Source organism: Lycium ferocissimum, chromosome 4 (assembly GCF_029784015.1).
Source record: "Lycium ferocissimum isolate CSIRO_LF1 chromosome 4, AGI_CSIRO_Lferr_CH_V1, whole genome shotgun sequence".
In the NCBI taxonomy this organism is placed as follows: domain Eukaryota; kingdom Viridiplantae; phylum Streptophyta; class Magnoliopsida; order Solanales; family Solanaceae; genus Lycium; species Lycium ferocissimum.
This window is the reverse complement of record NC_081345.1, coordinates 6,748,630-6,774,001: the sequence shown is the minus strand read 5'-3', so window position 1 is coordinate 6,774,001 and position 25,372 is coordinate 6,748,630. Positions and strand designations below refer to the sequence as shown.

Genomic DNA, 25,372 nt, shown 5'->3' with positions numbered 1-25,372 from the left:
AGCAGTTGCAGTGTTCCCTGGACTTGCTAGCAATGTGGTAGGGCAAGAAGAAGCTAGAAATTTTTCTGGATTTGATTACAACACAGCCGGGGTAGAAGCTACTTCAGAGTTTCTAGAATTTGATTACAATACGGCAAGGGTAGAAGGGGCAGAAGAAGATACAGATTATCTTATTAATCCAAGCAATACACAGGGGGTTGAGGGCTCAACGCAATGTAGCCACAGTCGTGAAGACGGCACAAGATTTTTCTCGGGTCTAACTTTTAAGAAGAAGCAAGAATTGAAAGTCCCGTTGAAGCTTGCTACCGTAAAGAATAATTTTAGTTTTGAGCTTGTAAAGAACACACACACACACAAAAAAAAAAAAATCTACAATGTCAAATGTGTAGATAAGAATTGCAAGTGGCGACTGCGAGCTATGAAGTTTTAGGGTACCGATAGGTTTCGTATTACCACATACTATAATATGCACACATGTGGAGTGCAACATCTTACAAGCCATCATCAACATGCAACCGTTGAAGTCGTTGCTAAATAGATTGAGAATAAGTTTATCGAGGGGACCAGTTTATCTACAAGAGAAATTAAGGAAACAATTCGTGTAGAATTGGGATGCAAGATTAGTTAGTGGAAGTGTCTGGTAGGTAGTTATATTGCAAAATCTTTGACAAGAGGAACACCAGGACACAGATATGAAGTTATAGATAAGTACCGTCATATGATTCATGTTACAAATGAAGGAAGCAAGACAGATTTGAAGGTTGATTCTCGTGACAGGTTCTTGTATTTTTTTGTATCCTATGGAGCATGGATAAATGGATTTCACTACAAGAAAGTATAGAAATCGCAACAAAAAAATTTATATTTGGCAACAACTTAGTTTTATTGTTGGCAAATGACTTTTTTGTTGCCAAAGAATTTAATTTTGTTGCCATAGTATTGATTATTGTTGCAAAAAGTACTTTTGGCAACAAAAAAAAAAAGTTGTTGCACGTTGTTGCAATAACAGCCGTTGGGAAAAGTTCATGCAACAATTTTTTTTTTGTTGCCAAAAGTACTTTTTGCAACAATAATCAATCTATGGCAACAAAAAAAATTTTGTTGCCAAATATATTTTTTCTTGTAGTGTTTGCTTAAACAAGAAAAGTCCTAGCTGTTGATGGAACACATTTGTTTTGAAAGTATGGCGGAGTGTTGTTGTCTGCTGTGGCACTGGATACAGAAAAATATTCCCCGTGGCATTTTGTGTAGTAAATTCGGAGTATGATGCCTCGTATCAGTACTTTTTGAACAATTGCTCGAGATCGTCCCCAACACTAATGAGTTGTGTATAATTTCTGATAGACGTCCATCTATAAAGAAAGCAATTTCAAAGATTTATACTGAAGCTCATTATGGAGCTTACATGAGGCACCTTGGTGAAAGCATCTATAAAACTTTTCACTGTGGAGATTGGATGCACCATTTTTATGATGCAGCGAACGCATATCGGAGGGACGAGTTTAATGATCATTTTCAACAAATCAAAGATTTGGATATGAGCGTCGCCAAATATCTTGAGGATATTGGTTTTCATAGATGGAGTAGAGCACACTTCCCTGGCAACAGATACGTTATAAACCCCAGTGGTTGCTTAAACAAATTATATTTGCTTACACTAAACAACAGTAAGTTGTTCAAGCGCTTCCTGATTGTTTACAGTGCAGATTCTTAGTTAATATGTATGTATTCTTGATGTTCTAGGTATGATGTAATGACCACCAACATTGTTAAGTCAATTAACTCAATGTTCTTGGAGGAAAGAGAATTCCCGATTACTGCTCTATTCAATTCTATAAATAGAAGGTTTGCTCAAAAGTTTCATGAGAGGCGTATGGTGTTGGCCAACACATCAACCATATGTGTCCTTTCTATTGAAATAACAATAAGAGAAAGTGTGACGATCGGCAATACACTATTGGCCCATCAAATAAGCTTCCACACTCTTAGCATCATTGGTCACAGTGCAGTGGCTAAGGTTGATCTAAACAATAGAACATGTTCATGTAGAGAGTTTGACTTGGACAAAATATCTTGTCCACATGCTATTGCAGTGATAAGAACCCAGTTCGGGGATGATTATGTATTAAGAGTGTATGATTTTGTTTCTCCATATTATTCAGTATGGTCATACAAACATGCATATAAAAAATCAATTCATCTAGTGCTATCTGAAGAATTTGGGTTCCTCCAGAGCCTTTAGAGAGTAAAATACCTTGTCTGTATGTGGTGTGCAAGCCGGGAAGAAAGAAAAGAAAGTGGGCACCTTCAGTCTTGGAGCGGGGTTCAAAGAAGAAGAAAAATAAATGCTCCATAGGCAAAAGAGTTGGTCACAAAAGAACTACGTGCAGTCTCAGAGAGAGAAAAATGAAGGAACAAGCAGTAGTGTAGCTTCAATTCGTACTTGTAACTGAATCAATCTGTTTTATACTTACAACTGAATCAATTTATTATATTAGTTGTTTTTGCTATTGGTCTTTACATGTGGATATTGTTGTTTACAGTATAAAGTTCTTTCCTTAAAAAGTAGGTTAACAATTCGTGGTTGCTTAAACAAACACTGGTTGCTTGTAATAAACAACAAGAAGTTGTTCAAGCAACTCATGATTGCTTATACAATAATCTCATATCTCGTAAAAAGTAGGTAAACAACTAGTGGTTGCTTAAACAAACACTGGTTGCTTATAATAAACAACAAGAAGTTGTTCAAGCAACTCCTGATTGCTTATACAATAACATCATATCCCGTAAAAAGTAGGTAAACAACTAGTGGTTGCTTATAATAAACAACAAGAAGTTGTTCAAGCAACTCCTGATTGCTTATACAATAACATCATATCTCGTAAAAAGTAGGTAAACAACTAGTGGTTGCTTAAACAACCACTGGTTGCTTATAATAAACAACAAGAAGTTGTTCAAGCAACTCTTGATTACTTATAATAAACAACAAGAAGTTGTTCAAACAACTCCTTCTCCATTTTAGAAATTTTAGTTTCAATTGTCTTTGTTTCTCCGCATAGGTAAGATATTCATAAGAGCACTTCACATTTGAAAGAAAATCACCAAAAGATCCTCTACCAACACCTCCTTCACTATACTGACCACCAAAATACTACCAGCAATTCTGTCACCATAATTTATTAAAGGGCTCCACTGGTTCCTTTCGTCACCCGCGCCTCTTGGAGAGCTTCTTTCCGCACCCCCGCCCCTTGGTGATCTCCTTTCCTTAGCCCCGCTCCTTACTGGGATCCTGTCCTCACCACCAACCTCTCTAGCTCCTACTTCACCTGTTGTGATGGTTGTCACCCCAACCAATTCTGCTTTTAACATATCAAATTTTCTATCGGCTTTCTCACTGGAAAATAGCTCAAGGTCCTTCATGTATTTTTCACTCTTTTCTACATTTGTAGGAATCAGGAAAGGGTGCACTACCTGCATAGAAAGAACAAAAAAAAAAGTCAATATTATGATATTCTTTTATAAACAGCCTCATGTTTATTAAACAACTGAATGTTGTTTAGTTCAAACAACCTCAAGTTATTTAAGCAAGTCTCAGGTTGTTTAACATGTTTTAGAGCCTTACCTTTTCATCAGTTGTACTGAATGGATCTGTAGATTTTTTTTAGGGCTCCATACGACATCCACCTGATCATACGTGGCAATGTCCTCTCAGGGGGGGACATTCTTAGCATTTCATTGAAGTTTCAAAATAGCTTCAAAGGCCCAAGCCTAAATTGAGTAATAATCAATTACAATCAATATAAATATTAAAAGTAAAATAATATAAAAAAAATATTTATTTAGTTACTAAGAACGCCCACGGGAAGCCGTAGAGGTTGTATTCAAATTCTATTGGCTTCGCAAGATACTCGACAGTCAAAAGATATCTTTTGAGACCCCATGGATATTCGTTGAAGACAGAGGGATTGCAAGCTAGCTTGATCATGTCGGCATCAACACCACTTGATACATCTTTTGCACATAGGATGCAGTGATAGAACCAAACCAATGCAAGTGAAAACTTATAGTTTTTTGGTGTTTTCGGTGATTTGATCTTTTCAAGGAGGAAGTTAGCATTAATGTTTTTTCTTTTCTTGGAAACAAATTTTCACAGTGGTTCATCATTCTTTAGCAGATTAGTCAATGCTTCTCCAGAAGTAAAGGGGTGGCACCTTAGTCCGGTCATCAAGGAATATTCCCTCAAGCCAAAATAAACAGGCATATTTTCATGTTCAAACCACAGTTTCATCTTTTTCTCACAAATGATATGTCAAAGTAAAACACCATGAAATATTAGCGACCCGAAATTCACTCGCTGCATTGGAATATCAAGGAAATGCCCAAAACAACTTTTTTTGAACCTATCTGAAATATCATGTTCTACCAGAACTCCTCTAAATTCAACAAATTTTTTTCCTCCTAGAAGTGACTTTACAAAAATCTTTCCCGAAAAATCATCGCGCACGGAATAATGTGTCTTTAAGAGAACTTTGTAAGATCAATGGACTTGATGCATTCGGGTACCTCAGTATTAGAATCATCAGCAAACTGTACATGATTATAAAATTGATTAATTAAAACAAGGTATAAAAAAGCCACAAACATCTGTTATTTGTTACCATAAACAAGTAGTCGTTGCTTAAATAACAACTGTTTGTTTGCAATAAACAATTAGTAGGTGTTTAATCATCCATTTGTTGTTTGAACTTGTGGTAGTTTCATAAAAAATACTAAATGGATGCTAAAACACCTACTCTTTGTTTTCAGTAATGATAATTTAAAAAAACACTCACATTTGATCTTGAAGGGGCAATACTCTCATCATGTAATACTTTTTTTCTTTGTTTGAAAAGTACATCATGATTTGTTTCTTCTTTACTTTCTTCTCCACTTTCATTTTCTTCTTGCTAATCCGTTGATTCCTCATCTTCTGCATTTTCTTTTCCACCTTCATTTTCTTCTTCCTGATCCGTTGATTTCTCATATTCTGCATTTTCTTTTCCACTTTCATTGTCTTCTTCCTGATCTATCGATTCCTCATCTTCTGCGCTTTCTTCTTCTCTAACTGAACCATGAGCTGATGAGGTCATTTATTCTATTACCTGAGCTTGTGGAAACATATCTGCTTCTCTAGCCAGAGCAGACTCCTCTTCCGTTGGCCTAACCTTTTTTCTAGGCCTTCTTTTATAAACTCTTTGATTTTTATTTGCCATTTTATCTACATACATAAAGCATCGTAAGATTGTCAACAATAGAACAAATGAATAAACTTCTCGAAGTTATAAAATAAACCCAAGTTGTTTAAACAATATGTGATTGTTTACACATAGAACCTGTGTAGGTTCAGATTTCATATATAAATAACCATAGATGCTATTGAACTAACATACAATTGAAATATGTTCAACATATCTACAATATGCTTCTACATCTATGTTCATCAGATAAGAATTATCTTTTCAAACCCTTTTTTTTTTTTTAAACTAAAGTCAATCTTTATCCACTCTTTATTAAAGACAGATGTACTAGTTTATGGCTAATTGATGTGTTACATCACAGGAGGAATATAATCCCTAGGTAAAGAATATAAAGCAGCCAAACTTAGCTAGATAAGAAGTTTTTCCCCCCAAATTGTCAAGGATAGTATAGTATTTTATGAACTTTATTCTACGGGTGTGATACTGGAGCATGTGCAAACAAATAAAATTACAAATGTCAAATAATCCTCGACCGTTTGGTAAATGATGTTATCAAGACCTACTTTTGAAATGTTGAACTGCATGAGTGTAGCAATGACCAAAAGCTTGTACTAGAATACTAGTCAATCTGGATTCAGGAATTCGGCCTCATTAAAGTGACAGAATATCAGGTACATATGGAGCAAGTATACACCAAGTTTTCTTATCCTAGTAGTTGGGCTCACTGAGTACGTAGGCTCGCTGAGAAGGTGGATTTACTGAGATCAAACTTCCACAAGGTTGCGACATTCAATTTCTTGTTCAACATGGAATCATATTATATTAAACATAGGAGAAATTCTGAAACAATAGCAGCCACAAAATAAAATATTTCTTGCAAACAGAGAGCAATATATAACACCAGTTTGAAAAAGAAAAGAATTTGATCACATAACTGCATTGTAACAATTGTGCCATTCAAAGTACATCCTAAAAGACGGTTTCATATAAGCTTCTTCAAAATTGAAAAAGAAAAGAATTTGGTCACATAACTGCATTGTAACAATTGTGCCATTCAAAATACATCCTAAAAGACTGTTTCATATGACCCAAAAATTATCTTCAAAGGTGAACCCAATCTTTTTTTTTTTCCTTCTATTTGGCTCAGATTAAGAGTATAGAAATATAAGCGTTAGATTACTAGATACAACAATTCATTATTTCATAGCAATAATTCAAGAATCTCACTATTCGACAAAACCAACAGAATCTCAATAAATCACTTTGTGAGTCAACCCAAGAATCAGTCCTTGTCCTTGTTAATAACAATAAAACCCACAGGCAAAAATACCCTTTCTTTTAGCAACACCCCAACAATGGTTCCATAAAAGGAAACACTGCAATATAAAATGAAATAGAAATTTTACCACATTTTGCTATTACTCCCATTACACTACACCAAAAATTTTATATCTTTGAAATTTCTATAACAAATAAGTGAATGATCTCACAACCTTTTGGTTATTCCTAGTAGCACGATACTTTCAAATTCTCACTGCGCTCACAACTGATATCTAGACTCAACCACGATTTTCAACTTCAAATATTTTTATCAGGCAAACATAGGAAAAAAAAATCCCATGTCCCAAATGAGCATAAGAACAACATAAATAAGAATAAAAACAAATGGGTACCTGAAAAAGCTCGAATTTGCAGAGAAAGCGTTCTTGAAGGAGAAATTAGTAGAAAAAAGTGGGTTAAAGAGGAAAAAGGGGAGAGAAGAATATAGAGAGAAGAGAAGTGAGGAGACGTTTGAAAAATGGGGAAACGGGGAGGGATTTGGTTGGGTTTATTACAAGTTTTTGATATTTTAATTTTTTACCCTAAGTTGTTAAATATTCTAATTCAGCCCCATTTAAACTTAATCAAACTTATGAAATAAAAGAAATGAGAAAATAAAAATGAAATCCGTTATCCTTCATTCCACTCTCAGATGTCTCTTTTAGCTCATTTTCCCTAGAGTCTTACAGGGTGAGCACGGGGACGTCCGCTGCCTTGGAGATTCTTCCTTTATTTTATGTCTTACTTGATATTCCGAGACATATTCAGACTATTGATGTATTATTGATATTTCCAGACTCGTAGATTCTAGTAGTTGCTCTTGTATGAATACATAGATTTCTGGGGTGGTTGTGATGTATTTTGTATATCCTATTTATTATTATGTCAGACTTACGTATTTCTATCTCTTCCGCTTATTTACTTATTATTTCATGTATTTGAGATCGTTGGGATAAGGGTTCGCTTACCGAGGTGGGAAAGGTAGATGCCCGCACGACACAGCTAAATTGGGTCGTGACACTGGCCCCATCCAAATGACACAAGACAGAATAAGTACTCTTAAGTTACACTATAGCCAGGAGGAAATATCAGAAATATTCTTACAGTTCATAACAATTTCAGTATGTACCTGTGATGAGAAAAGCACCATCGACAGAGAATACAAAGTTCCATAGCCAGTGTTCATGTCCTGGATAATACACATTGCATGTGATGAAGAATTTGAAAGAAGCTGATCGGAAAAGGGGGAAAGAGAAGTAAAAAAGATAAATGGCAATTAGTGTTTGCTACCTATAAGAGTTTTCTACGAGGTAAAGCTATCCATATTCTGTATCTTGACAGTATGGTCACAAGATGAAGCGGCCAAATACTACCTAAAAGGTACAATTTTGAATGGTACAAAGAATTGTTAAAGCTAGTTAAAAATTGAAAGTATCCCAAGCACAATAGGAAGCAAAATAGTACTAACTGGAACCATTCAGCAACTGATAGATAAGAAACTAGAAACTTCGAAGCAAAAGACGAGGAATTCATGAAAAACTCACCTGTGAGGTTCGCATAATTCAGGCGAAAGAAGACATCCTTATGTAACTTATGAGAAGCTCAAAGTTGGTCATTTTTGTTGGGAATAAAATAGACCCGCAAAAATAATATTCACGGTATTAGTGATAAACGCGGAACACTAACTTATGGTTAAATTAGCAAGAATAAAATGCAGCAATAATGACACCAAGATTTTACGTGGAAACCCTTCTGAATAAGGGAAAACCACGGCCAAGAGGAGAATTTCGATATCACTATAGCAAGGAATTTTACACTGTGTAGTAACGAGTATAAATACTCCTAAGACCACTACACCCACAAAAAGAAAAACACTCTTTTGATTTTTCCCACCTTACTACAATATCACTCACACTCTATTTTTCTTACAGACTGTTTTCTTACACAGTCTATGGTATACCTCACTCCGCTCTCACTCAGATGTATTGTCTGAGATTTTTCGGTGTCATTCCAAATGAAGCTTAGAACTCTATTTATAAGCTTCGTAAAAACGCGTGAACAAGAACCCGCGTGAACAAGACACCGCGTGAACAAGTATCACCGCGTGAACAAGAAACGTGTGAACAACAAACAGTAAACCGCGTTTTATACGCGTGAACAGTACCACGCGTATTTACTATTCAACTCTGGTGGGCCCCACATGTCTGAGGGACCTACTCAACAATTCTCCCCCTCCCGACGACATGGGGAAGAATGTTCTTGTGAATCACCGAGAGCTCATACCAGCCTAGCTTGGAACAAACTTCAAGCTTTTGCCTCGAGACCGCCTTTGTCATCATATCACCGCATTTCCATCCGTGTGGATTTTCTTCAACCGGAATCTTTTTGTCTCCGTAGCATCACGAATCCGGTGATATCCGACATCAATGTGTTTTGTTCTCGCATGGTACATCGAGTTTCTTGCTCAAGTCTATTGCACTCGACCGTCGCAATAGACAATATACTCCATTTGCCGCAATCCAAGTTCTTGAAGGAATCTCGAGCCATATCATTTCTTTGCCAGCTTCAGTAGCCGCAATATACTCCGCTTCCGTTGTAGATAGTGCGACACACTTCTGCAACTTTGACTGCCATGATATAGCTCCCCCGAAAAAGTAAACAAATATCCAAAGAGGGATTTTCTCGTTATCAAGGTCACCCGCCATATCGAATCAGATAGCCCTTCAAAATTGGATTTGATCCTCCAAAACACAAGCATTCATCTGAGCTTCCTCTTAGATACCTGAGTATCCACTTCACAGCTTCCCAATGCTTTTTTCCTGGATTTTCGAGAAATCTGCTAACAACACCGACTGCATGAGCAATATCTGGTCGAGTGCATACCATTGCATACATCAAACTTCCGACGGCAGAGGAATAAGGAATCTTGGCCATTCTCTCTTTTTCCTCCGTTGTTGTAGGACACATCTCTTTGCTCGTTTCGATGACCAGGGAGAGGTGTGCTAACCCACTTAGCATTCTTCATATTGAAGCGCTCTAGTACACGTTCTATGTACCTTTCTTGTGACAAATAAAGCTTTCTTTCATCTCTTGAACGAGTAATTCTCATGCCCAAAATCTGCTTAGCATGACCCAAGTCTTTCATTGCAAAAGACTTACTCAACTGTTTCTTCAACTCGTCAATCCTGGAAGCATTCTTGCCTACAATCAACATATCATCCACATATAGCGAGTAAGGATGATAAAGTCATCATGAGAAAATCTTTGTACAAACACACAAAGGATTCGAAGAAGTCTTCTTGTAGCCTTGCTCCCCCATAACAGACTCAAACTTCTTGTACCACTGTCTGGGAGCTTGCTTCAATCCATATAGACTCTTCTTAAGTTTGCATACAAAATTTTCTTTACCTTTTTCCTGAAGCCCTCAAAGTTGTTCCATATAAATCTCCTCTTCTAAATCACCATGAAGAAAAGCAGTCTTCACATCCATCCGCTCAATCTCCAAATCAAGACTAGCAATCAAACCAAGAATCGTCCGAATGGAGGACATTTTCACGACAGGAGAAAATATTTCGTCAAAGTCAATACCTTTCCTTTGACCAAATCCCTTAACAACCAATCTAGCTTTTTTATCTGGGCTTCAAGCTGTGTTCTTCAGCTTTAACTTTGAACACCCACTTGTTCTTCAAAGCTCTCATGCCCTTAGGCAATTTCACCAACTCATAAGTATGGTTCTCATGCAGAGATTTCATCTCATCTTGCATGGCTTCGATCCATTGATCCTTGTGCTCATCTTCCATGGCCTCCTCATAACATTCAGGTTCTCCCCCATCAGTGAGTAATACATACTCATTAGGTGAATAACGGGAAGAAGGAACATGCTGTCTAGTAGACCTTCTAAGTGGAATGTCCGAGCTCATCCACGACTTCATAAGTAGAAGCATCTACCTCATCAATAGCAGCATCGTTATCATCATCAACATGCTGATCTGGAACATCATTCTGGGCATCACCATCGTCATCGAGCCCACCAACTTCATCAACATTTGTATGAGGGACTTGATCAAGATTAACTAAACCTTCAGAACTTGAAGATTTTATCTTCTCCGCTTTGTTAATATCTTCAATGGTTTGATCCTCCATGAAGATAACATCACGACTTCTTATGAGCTTATTATCAATTGGATCATATAGCCTGTAACCAAACTCATCAAGGCCATAACCGATGAAGATGCACTGCCTTGTCTTGGCAGTTAATTTTGACCTCTCATCTTTAGGCACATGTACAAAAGCTTTGCAACCAAACACTTTCAAGTGGTCATAGGAAACATCCTTGCCATACCAAACTCTCGTTTGGAACATCACTTTGCAAAGCAACCGCAGGGATAGATTAATAACATGTGTGGCGGTCAACAATGCCTCACCCCAAAAGGAATTCGGCAACTTTGCTTCGTAAAGCAAACATCTAACTTTTTCCATCAAGGTCCCGTTCATCCTCTCTGCTAAACCATTGAGCTGAGGAGTCTTAGGAGGAGTCTTCTGGTGTCTTATACACTGTTGCTTGCAGTATTCGTCAAACGGTCCGCAATATTCACCACCGTTATCCGTACGAATACACTTCAGCCTTCTTTCCGCTTTCTCTTTCAACCGAGGCCCGAAACTCGCTTAAAGACACCCAACACTTGGTCTTTAGTCTTTAAGACGTAGACCCAAAGTTTCCTTGAGCAATCATCAATAAAGGTAGCGAAGTAAAGTGCACCACCCAAAGTCCTTGTCTTCATTGGACCACATAAATCTGAATGCACCAACTCAAGCAACTCGTCTTTCTTGAAGGAGGATGAGACTTGAAAGAAACTCTATTTTGTTTTCCAGCCAAGCAATGCTCACACTTTTCTAATTTAGCACTTTCGAAATTTGACAATAATTTCTTTTTGGCTAGAACATTTAGTCCTTTCTCGCTAATGTGGCTAAGCCTCTTATGCCATAACGTTGAAGAGCTATTGCTCTCAACTGCATTCACCATATCAACACAGGTAGAGACCGTAGTCCAGTATAGACCACGACGTTTTTCGCCACGAGCCACAATCATGGAACCTTTAGTAAGCTTCCACTTTCCAGCACCATTGGTACTGACATATCCCTCATCATCCAAAACACCGACAGAGATCAAGTGCAAACGAACATCGGGTGCATGCTTTACATTGTTTAAAACTAGTTTAGTTCCAATACTAGTTTTCAAACAAATCGTTCCAACACCAAAGCCCACCCTAGATACAAGTCTCATTACCCATGCTCAAAGTTCCAAAGTCACCCGGAGTATAGGATGAGAAAAATTCCTTCCGTGATGTCACATGAGATGCGGCACCACCGTCCACAACCCAAGCCTTGACTCATCACAAGCAATATTTATCGATCCGCATCAAGGATAGTAACAAGATCTTTCGTAGTGACAAACGGCAACACGATTGCCATCTTCTTTCTTTTCCTCCTTATCTCTATTCTCCTTTTTCAAAATCCGGCAGTAACTTTTTGTGTGCCCTTTTTTCCCGCAATGATAGCACTCAATATCTTTAAGTCTCGCTTTCGGATTTGCTTCTATGATGTTCTCTATTTTGAGAACCACGATTCTTGCCTCTCCCCTAGTGTCGCTCACCAAGACATCTGATGAGGAGGAACCTTGAGATTTTCTTCTCATCTCTTCATTTAAAAGATTGCTCTTGGCAAGATCCATAGAGATCACACCATCCGGAGCAGAATTTGATAATGAAGTTCTAATAATTTCCCAAGAATCGGTAGGGAACCAAGTAGAAACAAGCCTTGAATTTCTTCATCAAAGTTAATGCCCATAGCAGATAACTGGTTCATGATCCCCTGAAAAATATTCAGATGATCTGTCATTGCGGAACCATCGTGGTATTTTAAACCCAGCATTTGCTTTATCAAAAACATCTTGTTGTTACCAGTTTTTCGAGCATACAAACTTTCAAGATGCTCCCATAGGGTCCGAGCATGTGTCTCCCGTAAATATGGTTCAACACATTATCGTCAACCCACTCGTCTAATAAAGCCGCAAACTCGCCGATGCAACAAATTCCACTCTTCATCCGATTTATTATCGTGCTTTTTATTTGCAAAGACAAAGTTCATGAAAATTCTTGACATAGAGCAAATCTTCCATTTTGCCCTTCCAAATGGCATAATTTACGCCATTTAAAGTAATCATTCTACTAGTGTTGGCTTCCATCGTTTATCACAAATACAAATACTATTTTATTCGAAGACCAAAGTAATTCTTTTCGATGTGGAAGTTCGATCGTGCCGCAACCACAGAGCATACTGCATGTAACCTTGGCTCGATACCACTTGTTGGGAATAAAATAGACCCGCAAAAATAATATTCACGGTATTAGTGATAAACGCGGAACACTAACTTATGGTTAAATTAGCAAGAATAAAATGCAAAGAATAATGACACCAAGGTTTTACGTGGAAACCCTTCGAATAAGGGAAAACCACGGCCAAGAGGAGTAATTTGATATCACTATAGCAAGGAATTTTACATCGTGTAGTAACGAGTATAAATACTCCTAAGACCACTACACCCACAAAAGAAAAACACTCTTTTGATTTTTCCCACCTTACTACAATATCACTCACACTCTATTTTTCTTCACGACTATTTTCTTATATCTATGGAATACCTCACTTCCGCTCTCACTCGATGTATTGTCCGAGATTTTTTGGTGTCATTCCAAATGAAGCTTAGAACTCTATTTATAAGCTTCGTAAAAACGCGTGAACAAGAACCCGCGTGAACAAGACACCGCGTGAACAAGATCACCGCGTGAACAAGAAACCGCGTGAAAAGTAAACCGTGTGAAAGAACGCGTGCAAGCAAACAAGAAACCGCGTTTTATACGCGTGAACAAGACCACGCGTATTTACTATTCAACTCTGGTGGGCCCCACATGTCCGAGGGACCTACTCAACTCCAAAGCTCATGGCACGTGAGAATGTATGAAAGATGTTTGACTATGTGTTCAATCGGACTCAACATCCTATTCCAGAGGAGGAAAGACAGTTACAGACAGGACAAATAAATAAGACAGCTTAGTGAAAGTTTCTACATCTATTATATTTAATAGAATAGAAAACTACAAACATGAAATTCTCTTATGTTGACTTCTTTTTCTTTCTTCCCTTAAAGATAAGAATTGTAGAATAGTTCACTGATTACCTCGGTGCCGCATAATAAACGCTAACATACATGTTCCACAATTGTTTGCAGCAATAATTAAGCTTCCATCCCACACTTTAGTCAAGTGCTTTGTTATGCAAATTGTGTAGCTTTGAGAATTCTCCTCAATCATCAATTCAATTCCTAATATTCCATAATCCAGACACTGACAAGATATAATGAAATAGTAAAAGCTATACTACCTACCAACTCACAGCTACATGAATTTGCTCACAAGCCCCGCACACGGATATTGCTATGTGTGTGCGAGAAAATAAATTTGCTAGTCATGACTATCATGATGGTAGGGGGACCCACTTGCGTATGTTTTATGGGTACGGAGACGCGTGAAACTTCATACTATGCTTTATACTTTCTCAGTCACAAGGGGATTAAGCGATCACTTGGAAAAATTTACCATGTTACAACCGGAAGCTTGAGAGTTGTGACCCTTATCAGGCACCAATTTTTCGTGTTATTTTCATCTCACCAAAAATAGAAGTTAGAAGTAAGTGTGAAATGTCACTAATAAACAGAAAAGAAAAACAAAACTCAGCTCACGCTTACAATTTCACAAAAAGCAGCCGCAGATGCCTTTTGATGTCATAAGATGGTTAGAAATCTTAGATCTTTTTTTCTTTGTTTATCTCACATTGTTAATTGTTTCTATATAGAGGAAATAAAACATTATTAAAGCAAATAAAATCTAGATAAGTATAGTATTTTTCACGTGAATCTAAATTACCTTATGTTTGGGGTTACTCCAGGTACCACAAAGCCTATTCCAACTATCTGAAGTCAATTCTCGCACCTCAGTTTTATGTGCTTCTTCCTCAAACTAGACACTCGCGAAAAGTTTTTAACATTTAATGACATTGTCTACTTATGTTCTTTAATATATCTTTATAGCTATCCTTCACATAATCCTCATGTAGCTATTCTAAATATCTTGTAAAGTTAAAAAAAAAGTTATGGAAGAAAATATTCAAATGAACTAAAATCATTTTAAATATTAAACTTTAAAAACTACAAGCTACAAAATACGGAAATAAAAGTTAATAACATCATCACATTATGTCTAAGCTGTTGCATCTTTTCTCCTCTATTGTTAGTTCTTTTCACTCATTTGGAAGAGAAAATAAAAAATCTGCCAATAATTCTAAGCTCATTTGACATTATTTCTAAAGGAACGGGTTCACTACACTCCATTTACCAACTAGAATATCAATAACTATCTTTCCCGTTGTTCTCTTTATGCGTTCAAGGCTTTTTTGTCTGGTTTTTCATTGGGTAAAAATAAATAAATCTATACACACTTATATAAAGTTATTCTGGATTGCTATCTAATATAGATATATATATACACATAAATACACATTTATGTACATATTTGATAATCCTGAACTAGAGGACAGAGGTAGGGATAAGAAGTTGTTCAGGCTTGCTAAGGCGAGAGAGAGGAAGGCACGCGATCTAGATCAAGTGAAGTGCATCAAGGACGAGGATGGCAAAGTGTTGGTAGAGGAAGCTCACATTAGACGGAGATGGCAGTCATACTTTCATAAACTCTTGAACGAAGAAGGGGACAGAGACATTGTGTTGGGAGATTTGGAGTACTCTGATAGGCGTCGCGACTTTGGATATTGTAGGAGTATAAAGGTTGAGGAGGTTAAGGAAGCTGTTCGTAGAATGCGCAGGGGAAGAGCGACCGGAACTGACGAGATTCCTAGGGAATTTTGGAAGAGTGCAGGCAGGGTAGGCTTGGAGTGGCTGACTGGGTTGTGTAATGTCATTTTCAAGATGGCAAAGATGCCTGAAGAATGGAGGTGGAGTACAATGATTCCCTTGTACAAGAATAAGGGCGACATTCAAAGTTGCAACAACTATCGAGGTATCAAGCTGCTAAGTCACACTATAAAAGTGTGGGAGAGGGTGGTGGAGATGAAGGTGAGGAAAGGTGTGCCTATTTCAGAGAATCAGTTCGGATTCATGCCGGGGCACTCAACTACAGAAGCCATCCATATTGTGAGGAGATTGGTGGAGCAGTATAGGGAGCGGAAGAGGGACTTGCACATGGTATTCATCGACCTAGAAAAGGCTTACGACAAAGTGCCAAGAGAGGTTCTATGGAGATGCTTAGAGGCTAAAGGTATACCTGTGGTGTACATTACAGCGATAAAGGACATGTATGATGTAGCTAAGACCAAGGTAAGGACAGAGGAGACTCGGAGCACTTCCCTATTCTGATGGGGTTGCATTAGGGATCAGCTCTTAGCCTGTTTTTATTTGCCTTGGTGATGGATGGATTGACGCGACAAATACAAGGTGAGGTGCCTTGGTGTATATTGTTCAAGGATGACGTAGTCTTGATTGATGAGACTCGTAGCGGAGTTAACGCTAAGCTGGAGGGTTGGTGACAGACGTTAGATTCTAAAGGATTGAAGTTGAGTAGGACCAAGACAGAGTACTTGGAGTGCAGGTTCAGTGGTGTATCACATGAGGCTGACGAGGAAGTGAGGCTTGGTACCCAGGCCATCCAAAAGAAAGGAAGTTTCAAGTACCTTAGGTCTAGTTTATAGGGAGATGGGGATATCGACGATGATGTTGCAGATCGTATTTGGTGCAGGGTGGATGAAATGGAGGATCACCTCCGGAGTCTTTGTGTGACAAGAAAGTGCCGCCAAAACTTAAAGGCAAGTTCTACAAAGTGGTGATTAGACAGGCTTTGCTGTACGGGGTGGAGTGTTGGTCAGTCAAGAACTCTCACGTTCAGAAGATGAAAGTCGCGAAAATGTGAATACTGCGGTGGATGTGTGGGCACACTAGGAGGGATAGGATTAGGAATGAAGATATCCGGGACAAGGTGGGAGTGGCATCGGTGGAGGATAAGATGCGGGAAGCGAGGCTGAGATGGTTTGGGCATGTGAAGAAGAGAGACACAGATGCCCCAGTGCGGAGGTGTGAGAGGTTGGCTATGGACGGTTTCAGGAGAGGTAGAGGTAGGCCAAAGAAGTATCGGGGAGAGGTGATTAGACAGGACATGGAGCAGTTTCAGCTTATTGAGGACATGATCTTAAACAGAAGGTTGTGGAGGACCCAGATTAGGATAGAAGGCTAGGAGGTAGTCTCGCTTTTTCTCTCGTCCTAGTAGTTGTAGTTATGCTTATTCGTGTATTGTCATTTGATCTCTGCATATATTTGTTGGGTCTTGCACTTCGATTATCTTATTTATCTATGGTAGCTACTGCTCCTTTCTTTCCAGACTGCTTTATCATGACTTTCTCGCTTTAATTCTCGTTTTCATATTGTTTTGATATGCTTGTCCCTATCTGACCTTGTCTTGTTCTCTCTTGAGCCAAGGGTCTTTCGGAAACAGCCTCCCTACCTTTCAAGGTGGGGGTAAGGTCTGCGTACACTCTACCCTCCCCAGACCCCACATTGTGGGATTCTACTGGGTATGTTGTTGTTGTATTTGATAATCCAGAAATCCTCAACGGCCTGCAGGCGCACCGTTAAAACCTGGTGGATAATGGACCTATGTCTCTATATTCTCCACTTAAATATTAAGATTTTGTCTACGATAGAGCTTGAACAGTGCTTGAACTCGTGATGCGTGCCTAAGCTACCCTTAACACTAGACTAGAGCCCTAGGTGCAACAGTGGCTTTTATATGTAACCTAAAAATAATTTTTAATTTATTTATACTTAAAAAGTCTTTATGAAAAGTTCAATATAAATGTGAATTAAATGTAAGATACTTAGAAAATATTACATTTATAACTTTTTAAAGAATGAGATGTCAATTTGGTGTTGGTGCAGGAATAACTTATTAACTTGAATAATTGATCTGTATGGATAGTGTGTCTAAAGTCACGTCCTTCTAATGCATGAGTTTATAGAAATCTAAAGGAACCCAAAGGAGACCATCTTAATTTTTTTCATCAAACTTGAGACCCAAATGAGTAGTAAAAGTACTTAAACTAAAAAGAAACGGGACCTCATGTCTTCCCTAGCTTGAGCTTTTTTTGGTTGCAAATAACCTTATCAATTAAGACCAAATCAAACTTAAAGATAAAAGTTAACCAAATTTATTCATATTTGCACAATAAAAATTTAGAGAGACAAGTGTTCTATGTTGTGGTACTTCGAGGTGGAAAATCGATAATGGAAAGGATTAAAAGATTTCTCATGATGTATTGCGGTATATTAACTTAAAGTCGAGACTTCAAACGGTATTTATGTTTAGAGAAGCAAGTGTGGGCATGAGGTGACATAAAGAAAAGCATCTTGCTGAGGCAAATGTGTTAAAACATCCTATTAATTTTGAAGATTGGAAAGAATTTGACAAGAATCGTCAGTAATTTGCACAAGAACCTCGCAAAATTAGATTGAGGCGTAGCAACTAGGGGTGGGCGTTGCAATTAGGGGTGGGCGTTCGGTTCTTCGGTTCGGTTCGGATCTTCGGTTTTCGGTTATTCAATAGTGTGTACCGAATACCGACCCGAACTAGTTCGGTTCGGTTTTTAAATTCTTTTTTTTGATGTGGGCTGATTAATGGCTATTTTTCTGCTTCTAAAATGAGTTTCCTTTTTTTTTTTTTAATTCAAAATGTGCTATTTTATGTTTTTTCTTTAAAAATTGGGCCACAAGTTTAAAATTGCAGCTGCGTCAGTGCAAACCAATTATTTGCCAAAAGTTATATCATCATTCATCACTGCCTCAATTTTTCACAAAGTTAAAAACACAGCTTTGTTTAAAACCATTTTTCACAACTGGCAGTTTTCACAACTGGCAGTAGAAAAGAGTTCAAAACAAGAGAACCAGAATAGTTGATTTATGTGCACAAGTTAAACCTACTCGTTGTGCAGCCCTGCATTTCGTAACACACAAGTTGATGATTGCAACCAACCAGTAGCACACTAGCAGTAAGAAATCAACAATGAGCAGCCGAAGTGTGGCTTGGATTGGAAAGTTTTGAAAATAGCAAAAAAAAGGGAAACTACAGGGATTAGGATCTAGGGATGGGCTTGGATCGGAAATTGTTGGGCCTGAGTATAATGCGTGTAACAATGTACAATATCTTTTTGTAAAAGTTCGGTTAAACCGAAGAACCGAAAAACCAGGACCCCATAACCGAAAATCGAACCGAATACTGAAGTTCTAGAAAAAATAAAATCGAACCGAATACTGAAGTTCTAGAAAAAATAAAATCGAAACCGAATCGAAAAACTGAAACCGAAGAACCGAATTAGTTTGGTTCGGTCCGGTTTTCGGTTCTTCGGCATTTATGCCCAGCCCTACTAGCAACGGATGGTTTTAATCCATTCGGAAACACAAGTACATCTTATCAGGGGCGGATGGAGCATTATAATTTGGGGTTCAATTGAACCCCAAACTTTTGATGCGGTGTACAAATTTATATCTAAAAATTTATTAAATTTATAATAAATAGTAGATATAAACCCATAACTTTAAAAATATAATGGTTCAATGCTAAAAAATTTAAAAGGTTGAACCCCAAGAGTTTAAGTCTTAGACCCGCCTCTGCATCTTATAGTATGTGCCCTGTCATTTTAGCTTCCTTGTATCTTCTTCCTTAGAAATGTTCTAAGGGCCCATTTTGATGATATCATTGCTTTTTCTAGTCCTCAAGTACCTGGAGATAAGGATATTTATTTGCATTTTTGGTCGATGAACTGAATGAGTTACGGAGTGATGACGTAGAGACATTTGATGCATTAACTAGAAAGCACTTCAAGATGCATGTTTTATGGACCACAAATGACTTTCCAGCCTATGATAGGTGCTTAAATCCTTTACAATACAGTTACAGGTAGTAGGGAATTAGTGGAATAAGTAAAAAAAATTGAAACCAAAAGAGCTTCCAGAAAATGATATATTACAACGATTAGATTTTCTCATAACTAATAGATCCGAAGAACACCCACATAAATAAACACCATTCTAAAGAATCGAATTAAGTGAAGAAAATATCTTATTTAAGTAACATACTAGAAGAGTTTGAAGTTGGCGGCATAATTTAGATGTCATGCACATAGAAAAAAAATATTTATAAGAATGCTTTGGGGGTAATTTTGAATATTAATGAGAAACAAAGGACACATATAAAGCAGGAAAAGATCTCAAGGATATGGACATAAGAAATGAACTACAGCTGCAACAAATCGTTTTAGTTATACGATGTCACTAGCTTATTACAATGTGTTACAAAGAAAATTGTGCATTTTAAAATCTGTTAAATTTCCTAATGTTTATACTTCAAAATCTCATGAATGATGATGATAAGGCAACTTGACTAAAATGTAATGACTATCATTTCTCTTACAAATTTCTAACTATCAATAGGCAACATTGGTTGTAACAGGACATGACAGCCATGACTTTTTAGTCCAGTTATGTACAATCAATTACACTTATACATGGCAAGATTTTGAAGCATAACCATTAGGAAATTTGAAAAACTGTAAAAATACATGATTTGTTTCCTTTTTTAACATATCATAACAAACAAATGACATCATATAACTGGAACCATTTGTTGCAACCGTAGTTTTTTTCTTATGCTTATATCTTTAAGATCTTTTAATAATTTATCTGTGTCCTTAGTTTTCCATCAATATTTAATAATGTCCCCAAAACATCCTCATAACATTCTTTTTATGTACATGACATCTAAATTATGCCGCAACTTCAAACTCTTCCAATATGGTAATTCATATAAAATACATTCCTCACTTAATTCAACTCTTTAGAACAACATATATTTTATTTGAGTGTTTTCCTGATCTATTACTACTGAAAAATCCAATTGTTGTATCATTCCAAAAAGCTCTTTTTGCTTCGACGTTTTTCCTACTTTCCCATCAAATTTCTTACTTCTCCCCGACGGTGACCCATGTAACATTTTTTACTTCTTAACTTGTGTGAAGATGTGTTTTTATTGCATATAGGGCATGTCATGTACTCCTCAGTGCTCCATCATATAAGTTACCTGATTCATACGAAATATTATATATATGTTCAAAAATAGTTTATATAGCTGAACATTATAAAATTTACAAGTATTATACAAGTTAAATTATATAAAATTTTCTAATGTACTACTCCTTCCATTCCAGCTTATGCGACCCTAAGGATCTCTTTCTAAATTTGGAAACAATGTAACTTAAACTTTTTTTCTTCACTTTTTACTACTACCTGTTGCTTCACTTGCTTTTTCATATTGCTATTTTACTGTCGTCATTTTCCTTCCAATTCTGCTTTGATTACACTTCGTTTGAGCCGATGGTCTACCGTAAACAACCTGTCTACCCAACAAAGGTAGAGGTAAAGTCTGCGTACATCATACCTTCCTCGTATCCCACTTGTGGGATTACACTGGGGATGTTGTTGTTGTTGTAACTTAAACTTTTTATTGCGCCCTTAATGACAAACTTTATGGTCACAAATGTTATGGTATGTCTAAAACCACAAGTTTTAAAAAATGTTATATTTTGTTTAAACTACAAGTTCCAAAAGTGTTCCTTTCTTTCTTAATTTCATGCTCAGCAACACAGGGTCACATAAAATGAAACGGAGGAAGTATTTTTTATTTTATTTTTTGAATCTGGTAATTAAGTTGAAACGGAGGAAGTATTATTTAGGCATCTTTGATGGGCTCTCAAAGGACTAGGAGTAAGTAGTGAAAGATTATACAGAACTAAAATGACAGGCGACGTACTACAAGATGGGCTCATGTTACCAAATGAATTAAGGGGCAAAAAACATATATGTACATACTAAGAGGTTATATTTACGGAATATAACGATACTTTTCAGTTTACAAAATATATCAATAGATTTGTTACAAAATCCATACAAATCAGGCAAATTAAAAAGAATTAAATAAGGTAAGGAGATTGCTTTCATTATTTTATCCAATTTTCTCTCTCTAATCAAAATTAAAATATATTGTTACTTGATTTTCTCCATGCTCCCTTATTTCATCCACTTTTATCTTCCCATTCAAAATTAAGAGATATTGTTCTCTAATTTTCTTCAACTTTTATTCAAAAAGTCAATACTAATCGGTAGTTTTTATATACATCAGAAAACATATATGTATAATTTTTATATGCAATATGTATAACTGTAAATTTTTGTTATAATTTTTGTATATGAAATATGTATTAAAATTATGTGTATTTTGATTATGATAAGGTGCATATAAATTGTATAAAATTTAATCAAAGTATGTATAAATTTTGAGAAACTATGTATAATAAATTTGTAATTGATACAAACCAGATTCCATACAAAGTTCATACAAAAAATAAATTTGTATAAATTTTTGTATGCAATATGTATAAATGTATAAATTCGTTATAATTTTTATGTATGAAGTATGTATAAAAGTTGTATGTATATTTTGATTATGATAAAGTATATAAATTGTATAAAATCTAATCAAAGTATGTGTAGATTATGAGAAAGTATATATGTATATTAAGTTTTTTGATTGATACAAACCACATTCCATACTCGTATAATTTTCAACATTTTTTAGATTAATTTATATCGAATTTATTCACATTCCATACACACTATGCCACATATATCTAAAAAATGATAGTATATAGCGCATTCCATACACATTTCATACATATACTAGTTTTCAACATTTATACAGTATTTCAAACACACAATGATCGCACATATCTCAAAATGATACAAATCAATTTTTATATACAATTAATACACATGTCAGTAATAAAAAAAATTGTAATATTAGTTTGAAAATTTATATTATGAGAGAAGATGAATTTTAGGTCTAGAAATGGTGTCTATCATATAGGGGGAGAGGGAGAGAGAGAAGAATCTTTTAAAAAAGGAGAAGAAGTTGATTGGTAACTATCCTATAATTAAGTCCACATTTAAAATCAGATTTTTTTCCTTAAAAAATGCCCAAAATCGTGGGTATCTCATTAAGTCCAAATCTGATATTCTATTTGGTATACTTTGCAATTTTGTTGGTATGTTTTGTAAATAAGAAAAAGTATCTTTATATTTTGTAATATAGAGTCTTAAGTAGTATTATTAAGTCATTTTCCCATGAATTAAAACCATCAGTTGCAAGGCCAATTCAAATTTTTACATGTTCTCATGCATATCACCGATGATTCTTGTCAAACTCTTGCCGAGCTTAAGAATCATTAACCCATTTGCCTTTCCAAATGTTTATCTTTACGCCACCTCATGTCCGTACTTGATTTTTTAGACATAGATTACCTTTATTGTCTTGACTTCAAGGAAAATACCACAAGACTTGATGAGGAATCATTTTATCCTTTCCCTTATAAATTTCCCCCATTCTTGTCTCCCTAAATTTTTATTGTAAAGGATTGAAGAATTTTGGCTTATGTTTTTCATTAATTTTGAGATGTTAAGTACTAATTTTTTTTATTTTTTATCTTAATTATTATGGTTATTTGCAGCCAAAATAAAGCTTAATCCAGTAAATATTCATTGTATAACTTGGAAAAAGAAGAGTATTTACATTTGCATCTTAATTTTGATAGGATAATTTAAGGCAGTTTCCCTTGGAACTCTTGGGCTCAAAAAGATCAGTTCTCGTTTCTTTTTATTTCATGTACTTTTACTATGTATTTCTACCTTACATTTGATAGGAAAAGTTAAGACTGTCTCCCTTATACCTTGGTAGATTTCTATAAACTCATGACACTAGGAGGACGTGGCTTTCGACAAACTAGTCATTCAGAGACAATTATTCAAGTAACTTCCCACCAAATGGGTCGAATGGACATACTCCTATAATACATGTGATATTTTCTAATTATACTTTTCTTTAATGTACATCGTTTGAAACTTTTCACAAAAAGATCTTTAAATATAAATTAAAAGTTAGTTTAGGTAATATATATGGTCGACCGTTAACTTTAGACAATAATGAAAAATAACTTTGTATGTGAGTTTATCTATATTTAATTTTTTTTCCCGTTGAACTGTGTGACCATCTCATCCAAAAGCTTAAGCTGTTAGAGAGTAAACACCTTTAATACTCTATTATATTCTCAACATGCCTCCTCACGTGAGGGCCTGATTTTTTTTCATGGACCAAACACGTGGAAATACTTTTTGATAATGAGTGGCGGTGAGATTCGATCCCAGCCTGCTCTGATACCATAAGAAATTAGAAGGAAAATAGAAGAGAATTTGGGAATTGGTTGCTTGATTATTCCCTCAAGCTAATGTGACTAAATAGTTGTTACAGAGAATGTAAACAAGGAAAGAATATTACACAATCTCCTAATTGCCTAATTGCAGGGATTTGGGGATGTTCCCATATCTCATATCTATATTATCTAATTATAAACTAGTCAATAGACTTCGTCAGTCCCTTTATGGTCTCAAGCAGTCTCCTAATGCATGGTTTGGCTAGTTTTAAGCTGTTGTCCAACATTTTGGAATGATCTAAACAGAAGTTGATCACTCAGTATTCTATAGGCATTCATCACATAGCAAACATACCTTTTTAATTGTTTATGTTGATGAGATTGTTATCACAGGTGATGATCATGAAGGTATTGCTCAAAACACCTTTCAAGTCACTTTCAGACTAAGGATTTGGGCAGGCTAAAATACTTTCTAGGCATTGAAGTGGCACAGTCTGGCAATGGCATTGCTATTACACAAAGGAAATATGCCTTAAGACATTTTGGAAGACGCTGGTATGTTGAATTGCAAACATGTGGACACTCCAATGGATCTAAATACTAAGTTTATTCCAGGACAGTGGGAGCCTCTAAAAGATCCTAGCAGATATCGCAGACTTATTGCAAACTCAATTATCGTACGATTACACGACCAGACATGTCATTTGTTGTTAGTGGAATTAGCCAGTTTCTGCAATCACCTTGTGATAGTCACTGGAATACAGTTCGCATTCTGCGATATATCAAAATCTCTCTAGGACAAGGTTTATTGTATGAAGACAAGAGACACACCCACATTGTTGGGTATTCTGATGCAGATTGGGCAAGATCTCCTTCTGATAGGCAGTTCACTTCAGATTATTGTGTTCTAATTCGAGGCAATCTAATATCCTGGAAAAGTAAAAAGCAAGATGTTGTGGCTAGATCAAACGCAGAGGCGGAGTGTCGAGCTATGGCATTGGCTACATGTGAGCTTATATGGTTCAGACAAGTTCTCCAAGAATTGAAGATGAGGGAAGTTGAACCGATGAAATTGATTTGTGATGATCAAGTTGCACTACATAGCGCTTCTAATGTTGTGTTTTATGAAAGAATGAAGCACATTGAGATAGATTGTCACTTTATTTGAGAGAAGATTGAGTCAAGATAAATCGCGACGAGTTTTGTCAACACAAAAGATCAACTAGCAAATATAGTCACAAAAAAATCACTCCGAGGATCCAGAATTGACTATATTTGTGGCAAGCTTGGAACATATGACTTATATGCTCCAGCTTGAGGGGGAGTGTAGATATGAGAATATCCTATATCCCCGTAATGATAGTGTAGATATGGGAATATCCCCA

The 25,372-nt window shown here is 36.3% G+C and overlaps 2 protein-coding genes and 1 long non-coding RNA gene across 5 annotated transcripts; 1 reads left to right on the top strand and 2 right to left on the bottom strand.

Moving 5' to 3' along the window:
• Window positions 1-2,798: 2,798 nt before the first annotated feature.
• On the bottom strand, window positions 2,799-8,176 carry LOC132051478 (uncharacterized). 3 transcript variants are annotated; one of them, XR_009413727.1, is made up of 5 exons: window positions 8,102-8,176; window positions 7,848-7,930; window positions 4,833-7,746; window positions 3,623-3,768; window positions 2,799-3,471 (listed from the first exon to the last, which is right to left on the bottom strand). It is a non-coding gene; the product is annotated as an uncharacterized LOC132051478 (long non-coding RNA). The 3 variants fall into 3 exon arrangements; XR_009413726.1 differs by having other exon boundaries at window positions 7,848-8,170; XR_009413725.1 differs by having other exon boundaries at window positions 4,833-8,170.
• An 804-nt stretch (window positions 8,177-8,980) lies between these two features.
• On the bottom strand, window positions 8,981-10,107 carry LOC132053698 (retrovirus-related Pol polyprotein from transposon TNT 1-94). The gene is made up of 4 exons (XM_059445812.1): window positions 10,020-10,107; window positions 9,451-9,758; window positions 9,340-9,393; window positions 8,981-9,184 (listed from the first exon to the last, which is right to left on the bottom strand). Exons 1-4 carry the CDS (start codon window positions 10,105-10,107, stop codon window positions 8,981-8,983), a joined length of 654 nt encoding a protein of 217 aa, XP_059301795.1.
• A 14,577-nt stretch (window positions 10,108-24,684) lies between these two features.
• LOC132053697 (secreted RxLR effector protein 161-like) lies at window positions 24,685-25,155 on the top strand. Its single transcript, XM_059445811.1, has one exon. It carries the CDS (start codon window positions 24,685-24,687, stop codon window positions 25,153-25,155), a length of 471 nt encoding a protein of 156 aa, XP_059301794.1.
• Window positions 25,156-25,372: the final 217 nt, after the last annotated feature.

What these genes read in the sequence shown, in the direction of transcription:
- LOC132053697 (XM_059445811.1), top strand. Translation starts at nt 24,685, where the DNA reads ATGTCATTTGTTGTTAGTGGAATTAGCCAGTTTCTGCAATCACCTTGT.
- LOC132053698 (XM_059445812.1), bottom strand. Translation starts at nt 10,107, where the DNA reads ATGTCCTCCATTCGGACGATTCTTGGTTTGATTGCTAGTCTTGATTTG. An exon ending in TCTGCCGTCGGAAGTTTGAT is followed by an intron (nt 9,394 to 9,450) that starts GTATGCAATGGT and finishes TGTTGTTAGCAG; the next exon opens with ATTTCTCGAAAATCCAGGAA. An exon ending in GCTGTGAAGTGGATACTCAG is followed by an intron (nt 9,185 to 9,339) that starts GTATCTAAGAGG and finishes ATATCATGGCAG; the next exon opens with TCAAAGTTGCAGAAGTGTGT.